This window comes from Nematolebias whitei, chromosome 19 (genome assembly GCF_014905685.2).
Source record: "Nematolebias whitei isolate Nwh7 chromosome 19, NemWhi1, whole genome shotgun sequence".
Classification (NCBI taxonomy): Eukaryota; Metazoa; Chordata; class Actinopteri; order Cyprinodontiformes; family Rivulidae; genus Nematolebias; species Nematolebias whitei.
Window position 1 is genome coordinate 33,112,111 of NC_056516.1, and position 10,098 is coordinate 33,122,208.

Here is a 10,098-nt window from a genome sequence, read left to right on the forward strand (position 1 = left end):
AATGGAAGTCAGCTGTAGTCAGACAGAGTACATGAGAGGGAGGCTGGTGGAACAGTGAGGCTACAAGGAAAAGAGGTCACAAAGGTGCAGGACTTCAAGTACTTGGGGTTCACTGTCCAGGAAAATGGGAAAGAGTGGTGAAGAGGTGAAAAAGAGAGTCCACGCAGAATGGAATGGATGGAGAAAAGTTTCAGGAGTGATTTGCAGCAAAAGGGTGTCATCAAAGGTCAAAGGAAAAGTTTTTTATTTTTTTTCCCTTGTCCTGTCTGACATTGTGACACGAATTATTGTCTGAGTGTCAAAGTGATGCCCAACAGATGTACTTTCACAAGCAGAGCATTATGACTGGCCTTAATGCTCCACTTAATATAAAAATTAAATTTTATTAGAATTTGCTTTGGGCTTGTTTCAGATGTAATGGACATGGGGATGAAAAACAAAGAAGATAACAAAGGAAAAGTTTACAAGACAGTGGTGAGTCCAGCTAAGTTGTATGATCTGGAGACAGAGACATGGATAAAAAAAAACACGAGAAAGAACTGGAAATGGCAGAAATGAAGATGTTGAGGTTCTCCTTAGGAGTGACAAGGATGGATAGGATTAGGAATGAGATCATTAGAGGTACAGCACAGGTTGAACAACTGGGAGATAAAGTTAGAGAGTCCAGACTGAGATGGTTTGGACATGTCCAGAGGAGGGACAGTGGGTATATTGGTAGAAAGATGTTAGAAATGCAGCTGCCAGGAAAAAGACAAAGAGGAGATATGGATGCAGGTAGAGAGAACATGGAGGTAGTTGGAGTGATGACAGAGGATGCAGAGGACAGAGTGAGATGGTGGAGGATGATTCACTTTGGAGACCACTGAAGAGGGAAACGCTGAAAGAAGAAGAAAGAGAAGAAGAAGAAGAAGATGTCATTGTAAGGGAATTTTTCATCAAAACATCCATAAGTTTTTAACTACTATGGCTGAGAATGTTAAATTTGGCCATGAATCATATGTTTGGGTTAGCAGAGAGACTTGGATGAGGCTGCAGGCATGCGGCTGTCGCTTCAAGGATGCCTCCGACTCTGTGAGCTCAGCTGAACTGATAATAGTATAAAAACAAGGTTCACACACAGCTCGTAGCAGATTCTCTTGACTGGTCTTCTTGTGTGTACTTCCTGTATATCTGTGTAACCTGTCCTGAAAATCTGACTTTGCAGGTTAACAATTTTCTCCTACCATAGAGCGTGGTTCTTTTTATTTAAGTAAATTAAGTGAGAATATATTTTCTCCAAGAGTCGTGCTCTGCTGTTCTGTGCAAACTGTGATGTAAAGAGTTCTTTCATCAAAGTGAAGTTTTAATAGTCAGCCAATTCGATGCAACAATCAAAATCAGAATCAGAGCCAGAATCAGAATAAGCTTTATTATCATTGCGCCGAGATACAACGAGAACATGTACGTACAGTCGTCCGAAAGATGGACGAAGTGCACAAAGCTGCTGCTAATTAGCGCGGATAATTGAGATCAGTCCGCCGTCAAGGCCACAGTTTGGGTCAGGTAGAAGTCGTAAATTGCCGTTTCTGCCTTTAAATGTCTCGCTGGTACATTTCTCTGATGGTGACTCCAAACAGACGAACTGATTCCTTACACCGAAAGTCGAGCTCACAGCTTCTCCAAGATTATTCCCAACCATTTGTGGGTGATGCCAGAATGTTCACAGCAAGTTCAAGAAAAAAACAATAACTCTTCAGACTCATGCTCTAATGTTGATTTATCTCTAGTCTGGTACTTCTGAATCCAGATCAGTCGACACAAGAACCGACCTCTGCACCTCTACTGGATGCTCCTCTGACAACCAGATGAGATTTATCTCCAGACCAGAACCGCTGCAGCTCCACACATCAAGATACAAATGGCTGCCCAGGGTTCATGGTGTTTTAGGCCTCACTTTGAGCCTGTTCGGAGACACCTAGACTTTTCTAGAGTTCTGGTCCAAAGGGAAATAAACACCTGCCAACTTCATTTTCATCTTACCTGAGAGACATCTCTCATGTTGATGGCAGTTTTAAGTAAGGGTTCTTCAAGTCTCACTAACTCCTTCTGACTTTGTCTTGTTACCTAATTCAGTCTTGCTCAGTCAAATCAAAGCAGTTCCAAGTTTATCTGTGGTTTCTACTTTACAACTCTATCATAGATCCGAGTTCTTGTACTAATTCTTGTTTTTGTGTTTAAAAATTCACAATTCACACAAATTATTTTCAATCTGTATTTTATTTATAACCGACCCAACTGCAATAAGTTTAGACGTTAATCTTCTTACATGGGACCAGTTAGCCAAATATTTACCATTTTAGGCTGAATGAGTTGTACGCTTTGAAGACAGTGGAATTAACAATAAAAAAGTAATAAACAGGAGGCAGAGCTGATTGAATTTAAAACCTTTAAAAAACAAACACGAGTTTCGGCTTGATTTACTGTATATTTTGGACTATAAGACGCACTTAAAATCTTTTAATTTTCTTAAAAAGTCGTCAGTGAGCCTTATAATCCAGTGCGCCCTATGTATTAACTCTGGTTGTGCTTACTGACCTCGAACCAACTTTATGTGATAAAACTGAACAATGTTGAGAGTTATTATGAATGAGTTGAATAAACTTTGACTTATCTGACTGTTTTGTTTCGCTTTATGCGTCTCATGTATGAAAACAGACCCGTTCATTGATATTGCGCCGTATAGTCTGAAAAATACGGTAGTTGTTTGGAGGGTCATTGGGAATCCAGCACCTTGAATCCTTCACCTTCCTGGCAGAAACCTGCACAGACAAAGAAAGGAGAAAATAAACTTTGTTTCATGTCTAAGATGAGCAGTTTCTCTTGATTGCACCGTTGAATCACTTTTTTCAGGGTTGTAGTGGAAGTCCGGTTCTCCAGAGAAGCCGAGGCAGCTCGCCTGCTTCTTAAAATGCTCCAGATCAGAGTCCTTCAGGGTCAACCCCTCACCTGGAAACAAAACAACCACAACAACTTTGATGGATTTTGTTTTTCATGAGCCATTTTTCTCTGTCTGGCAGGTTTCTTCCTACCAAAGAGATAAAGAACGCGAGTATGGAGCTCATCAGTTTCTGAAGCGCTGTCGATTTTCAAGAGTTTGAGGACATTTTTGAAGTTTTTGCCCGTGGTGGTTGCGCTCAAGACTAGACAGCCCTTGCAGCTCGGCAGCACGTGAAACACTGAAGTCGTGTTGGTAGCTAACAGAGAAAAAGATAAACAAACAAACAAACAAACATGAAACTGATATCACTTAAAAAAACTGAATTATACAAACTCAAATGTTCAAAGACTGTGAATGACAGACTAGAAATGATAAACTAATGTGAAACAGTAGATAAAATTAGTATTAAAATGACAAAATAAATAAGAGTATATTTTTTTTGTTTTTATCAGAATCAGAATAAGCTTTATTATAATTTTACCGAGATACAGAGATGAGCGGAGTGCACATAGCTGCTGCTATGATAGCGCGGCCTCTGATGCTTTTCAGACATTTGTTAGATAGAAAAAAGGTCAAAGCCATGAGGATAGGATAGTGGTATTACAAAGAAGATCTCTTCGCACCTTGTCCTATCGGGACACGATTTAAGATTAAAAACTCTGCCAGCAAGCACATTTATGAACACGTTACATATGCATTTGATGACAAGGTGGTCCATGAAGCACTTCCAGATAGTCCATTGTCCTGATAAGATTATGGTCAGCCGGCACAGTTCTGATAGGCTTCCACAGAAGTTCAGGGGCGGTGCGATAGACAAACCTTCTCCTTAGTTTCCACATTTCCCAGGAGAAATTGATACGTCAGCCTGTTTTCGAGGCCAACCGGGGAAGTCAGATTCAGATAATCCACAACTGTTGATTTTTTCAGGCAGATTATTTTTCCTTGTCAGTCTTGAGTCCTGCTGCTACTTTCAAGATCCGAAACGGCCAGATTAGGGTGCATTCTACTGGTCCGTGCTTATGAGCCCCTCCAAGGTCGTTTCATGCTGGCGAGTCCCAAAGCCGCAGGTGGCCTGCGATTCTCACAAATCACTTCCATCTTACGGTTTAACTCGCAAATCAGCTGATTTTGAGTCTTCAAAGCACGAACCAAACCTTCACAAGCAGGCAGCCTGACGAGGGCCAGATTAGCTGCACCTGTCTTCTTTGTATGTTGATAGACCAGGAACCAGCCATTTCCAAAAAGCAGGAAACCTATTATCACAAATCCGATTGTATATGTCTTCGGCGTCCTCCTGAGATTCTCAGCGGAACTTGAGGGCTCTCCAGGACCCTGTCGCTTAGTTGAAAATATTTTGTCGATTGTGTCAAAAGTCCAGTTAGTCAGATACATAACAGTAGTTTTCATTTCGGAAGATGTGTAAAATAGGAGCTCCAATACATGGACAGAGAGCAAAAAGCAGGATGAGAACAGGAGAGGGAAGAGAATGCATCTGCATCGTACCAGAGCGAGCGAGGAAAAAAAAAAGTGCAATCAGATCAGAAACCTACCTGATGCTGTTACAGTGTCGCCCTCCACCGTCACCTTTGATTTTACTTCAACGCAGGTTCCATTTCTGGGACAAACAAAAAACAAACTTTAGTTTCTGACTTTAAAAAGCTGAGGAGTTGATCTCATTGCCTTTAAATTTATTCAGCTGATGAAGCCCATTTGAATGATTAGTTTTACTTTCTACAGTATTTACAGACATTTAAACACTACGAAAAAACAAACAGTTGATTTTAAGTGTGGATTTTTGAAGACAACTGATTTCAAGATTAATATAGCAAGAGTTTACATTAGATAATTTAATTACCCTATCGTCAAGTCATTAAATGAATAAGTCACACAGGAAAGGAGATCTTTCTTAGCCCAGGTTTAGTCTTGCAAGAGGAGCAGCATTGATAACAAACATTCAAGATGTCGTGCAAATCCCTGCTCACAAGATCTGCTCAAAGAGTGCACAAAGAATTGTCTTTTTATAACGGTTATCAGACAGAGACGAGCTCAAGACAACTGCTTTCCAGCTTAGGGGCCTTGAAGTTTATCAGGTGCACAGGCTCCATTTTGCAAAGACAAAACAACTTTAACACACACATATGGTTCAATAACATTTGACATTAATAAGTGAAAAACATCCATGACCTTTACATCCACTTTAGTTTACCTAGAAATTATAGACTTTTATGACAACATTTGAGTTAAACTGTGACATCCGGATCAAACAAGACTGCAATGAATAAAAATAATAAATTGAATTAGCCATAAAGTGTATTCAAATCCAAATAAAGACAGATTGAAATGGTTGAATTCTGCTGTCAGGACTTCTTTACGTTTTGACTGGATGCTCTGAATCGAGTCGCTTTCTCATGTCAAAGTTCATGCTCACTAATCCAGGTGAAACAGGTCCTCTGAATGGTTTCTTTGTGTTGAAACATTTCGTCTTTCATCCAAAAAACTTCTTCAGTCCAAAGAGCCACAACAAACTCAGTACCATTGGTAGCACACTCACATAGTGGACCAACCAGTTTGATGGTGATAAAATGACTTCTGGAGTCCACCCTCTCTCCTGTCGACTCCTCTGAGGCAGCCATGGCCAAATTGGTTCACATCCAGAGGACCTGACTTAAAGATGTTTTGAACCGCTTTGGCCATGGCTGCTTCAGAGGAGTCGAAGGGGGAGAGGGCGGACTCCAGAAACCATCTTATCACCATCAAACTGGTTGGTCCACTATGTGTGTGCGCTGCTTGTGGGACTGAGTTTGTTGTGTCTCCTTGGACTGATGAAGTCCTTTGGATGAAATAAATATTTCACTTGTCAATGCAGCAACAGCCCAAAATCCCAACTTTCCTCGATCTAAAATAAGATGCATAAACAGTATGAGAGGTGTAAACAACCAGCATCAAGTGTACAGCCACAGCTAATGGCTCATTGTGGTCGTTTTGCTAACCACACACTTGTGTCTCACTCCCTGACTGTCAAGTTAACGAGAAGCAAATTAATGCAGACTGAAAAGTAAGCCTCGAACAAACAGCCGCTGTACAAAAACTATAAATCAGATTTCACAACATCTTGACTCACGAGAAGCAGAAAGCTTTTATCATCACATGTTGAAATTTTTGCAGTGTTTCTTGAATCTACAATTTATATCTCTTGATACTTCAAACTTGTCATGAGAGAAAAAATACCCCTTTGCTTCCAGATTTGAAGATGACTTTTCTGCTAAATTATAATAAAGTTTATGAAAGTTAGAGTGTGCGCTTTGTGTTCTGAAAGGACTTGAGAGAGACCCTTCAGTGCAGTGAGAGATGCTGAGTGAACTGTAAAGTCAAACTTTCTGTGAGTTGTTTAAACCTTAAATGATGATTTTACTGAGACTTGCTCCTGAGCGGCTGTGGTGTCAGGCTGTACTTCAATCACAGAATGATAACAGCACAGAAACTGTGATTTCACACATTATTTTACTAACATTACGGTGTGGACTCACATTTTCTGCGTCTGAAACATGAGAAACTCTGTGGGGCTTATTGGCAACGCTGATATATTCCTCCAGGCGCTGTCCGTCATCTTCATGATGGTTTTAAAAGCGTCATAGTCTGAGTATCCCACCAGGAGGTTCACTCTGCCGAACGTCTGCAAACACAAACACCATGAGTTATATCTCTCTCCAGTTGTTGTTCTGACTGTTGCCCTGACTCCAATTCATCGTAACGTAAACCTTCTTTTTTTTTGTTCACGTGATCTGTTTTTTGTTTGTTGCGCTTGTAGAGTTCTCTAAAACCCTCCATCCCGTCCATTGTTTACATTTGTGACATCATGAAGAAGTTAAGATGGCGTCCAGCTGCCCACAGCTGACAAAACAACTGTTTAATAACGGCAAGCCCAACAGGATCTATGCCATCAATTCTTTTTTAACATCTTTACAACAGCTTAATATAATTCTTAATTAATGTTAATTTCATGCAACCATTGTATACAACAGCTGTTTGCAATAGAAGGAAATTAAATTAAAATCAACCTTGACCTTTCTAAGTGGCTTTAAGAATCTGTTGGACTCCTGGCAGGGACCAATGCAGACATGTTCCTGTTTTTAGTTTTCTACATTCGCCTTATAATCTATCTGTTTTTTTGTTACTTTTTTAGCCATCTTATTTGTAAATAAATACATAAATCTGTATGCCTTTTAATAACTGTCTATTGTTGTCCACTGTTGTCATCATTCTTTGTTGAAATCAGGTCTCTCTTGTAAATGAGTCCTCGAGGCTCAATGGGATTTATCTGTCTAAATAAAGGTTGAATGAAAAAAATGGGTCTAATTAATGATGATATAAACTAAACCTGGAGTCAGTCAATAATTAATGACTGAATTCCAATGATTTCAAGACTTTTTAGCTGATTTAACAATTATGACTTCATCTGGTTGATGAATTTGAAACTAACTTTTTTAATGTGTAAATTGTGTTTATGTAGCTTATACTATCCATCCATCCATCCATCCATCCATCCATCCATCCATCCATCCATCCATCCATCCATCCATCCATCCATCCATCCATCCATCCATCCATCCATCCATCCATCCATTATCTTTACCCACTTCTTCCATTTTGGGTCACGGGTGTCGCCGGTGCCCATGTCCTGTAGCTTATACTACTTTGTAGTTGCAGCTAATTGCAGTGATCAGTGTCTAATGTATACCAAAGCTTACAAAGTATACTTTCATAATTCATGCAAACACAGCAGATTAATTGTTATCAGAGGAAATACCCATTTGTACTACTTAATAGTTTGTACTTAATTGTAGCACGATATAGCCTGTACAGCAGAGCAATATCTGCCACAGACGCTATGATCTATGAGCCACTTCTATAATCTAAAATCTATACATCAGTTTTATAGGCTACTTTAAAGTAGTTACATTATTAGCTTCAGTTCTGGTCAGATCACATTCCCATTTTTCTCTTTTGTTGCTAACAACCACAGAACTCACAGCTTTCTGACATTTATACAGTCTTATATTATACTATTATATTACATTAATTGCATTTTTGTTATTATTATTAATACTATTTTTACCTTTTTCTTAACAGAGTCAGCCCTTACTCTGGGCTAATTAGTCAAAGCACCAAGAGCAGACGTTTGCCCTTTTTGGTAACGGCCGCCGTTGCTGCAGTGAATCACATGGTCACGTGACAAATACACCTTCTAGTGGTTTTATAAAACTCTAAGGTGTCTGTTAATAGTCTGGTGTTTTTGTTTGGAGATTATTGTATTTAGATATGTTATATATTCTTCCCCTCCGTGTTTCTCTGTACCAGCCAGTAATCACTCTTGCCCAGTCGGTATGCCACGCCCACTCACACCTGCACCTGCACCCTGTTCACCTGCACCCTGTTCACCTGTCATGGTTGTGTTAGCGCTAATCTCTTTAGTTACACCTTCCTCAGATAAACACCAATAATGCACAGCTAAGTTTGTCACTTCTGCCTTTTTGTTGCGTTTAAAATAAGTTTTTTCTTATTTCTCGAGCTCCTCATCACTCTGCATTCCTGGCTACAATAAGTTCCTGCCACCAGGACAAAATCCACTAAAAGGAGACTTAACTTGTTAATTATACCAAGACAAAACTTATCAGATTTTTCCTAAAGAGATAGTATGGTCATTTTTACAGTGATGTTTTGTCAAATAGTTATCAGTATTTAGTGTCTTAGTGAGAAAAGGGCAGAAATCTTATTTCAGGCTAGGCTAATAGCTAGCCACTACAAGCCTTGTTTTTTTTTTCAGGCTTATAAAACAACAAAAAATGCTAAAGAAAATAAGAAAGAATGCTACATTAGCTAATATTAAACTTCTACATTTTTGCATGGCATTGTTTAGTTTGTAGCTTTAAAAAAAACTGAACAAAAATTGTTTTTCTTTCTGAACAAAAAGGCTTTGAAGGTAAACTTCTAACAAACTTGACTTTGCAGATGAAGTTTAAGGTGGAAAAAAAAAATTTTGCTTAAAAGTTTTAGAGGCAAACTTGATAATATAGTAAAATTGTATTCCAGTGTACAGTTTACATCAATTTTCAACTAACGAGGAAAAAACTCCAAGGGGCCATCTTTTTCAAAAACCAGTAAGAAATGGAAGGTTTACCACAGACGAGTTGGCCAGAGACACAGGTGTGACCAGCGCCTGGCATTCCTCAGGTGTCGGAGCGGAGCTGCTCAGAAACGGCGACGCAAACAGGAGAAAACAGCTCAGCCACAGGTTCATCATGCTTCAGAAGGAATCTGCTAAACTAACAACAAAACACTCAAACTGTAACTTCTCTGCACGCGTCAGGAATGAAACTGATGGATCCAACGAGATGAACGCATTTTTAACCTGACAGAGTTTGGCTACAACCTTTGGTTTTTCCTGTAATTGCGCAAGATGGGATTTTAGGTACAGTTTGCCCTTTCGTAACAGCTAAAGCAAACAAACAAACAAACAAAAAAAAGGTTCACATCCAAGGTTTTCTTTGCTTATTCCTTGATGTTGTAACGGAACTGTTGAGTTAGCGCATCGATCTTTTTGTTTATTCGACCTCTGGGACTGAGGAGTCAAAGTGGGAGTAAAATTTCTGGGTATTTGATCTGACTGATAGCTGTAACAAACATAAAGGCTGAGTGCCACAACAGCTGAGAGAAACTAGAAGATTGAGCAATGTCTGGGATAAAAAAAATGTTTCAGGGTTGCCAGAACTGCCAGCCTGTTGTTGCCATGATCTGCAATTTTTTTCAGTTAGTTTTCCATTTGGAGGTTTATGTTACTTTTTATTTCTCTTAATGTTTAGTTTCTGTATTTTAGTAATTTTACGTCATCAACTTTCACTCCTCAGTCCTGCCACGCCCACTCACACCTGTTCCCTGTCCCATTAAGCTCAGTTGCCTCCAGTCTTCTCATCAGTCCCTGTCCTGACAGTCCTTCAGTTCCACTCTGCTCATCTGTGATTTATTCATGCAGGATCCTGTTCTCCTCTGTGTTATCTGCAAGTAATTGTAGGTTTGACACCATGCCAGCCTTTTTATTTTTGTTTATTAAAATTTGTTTCGTT

General features: G+C 39.5%; 1 protein-coding gene across 1 annotated transcript; it reads right to left on the reverse strand.

Annotated features, from left to right (window-relative positions):
* Positions 1-2,687: 2,687 nt before the first annotated feature.
* On the reverse strand, positions 2,688-9,351 carry LOC119425503. Its single transcript, XM_037693031.1, has 6 exons — positions 9,156-9,351; positions 6,505-6,650; positions 4,528-4,592; positions 3,069-3,233; positions 2,881-2,985; positions 2,688-2,798 (listed from the first exon to the last, which is right to left on the reverse strand). The coding sequence occupies exons 1-6, from the start codon at positions 9,276-9,278 to the stop codon at positions 2,752-2,754; spliced, it is 651 nt and encodes a 216-aa protein (XP_037548959.1). The 5' UTR covers positions 9,279-9,351; the 3' UTR covers positions 2,688-2,751.
* Between the last annotated feature and the right edge of the window lie 747 nt (positions 9,352-10,098).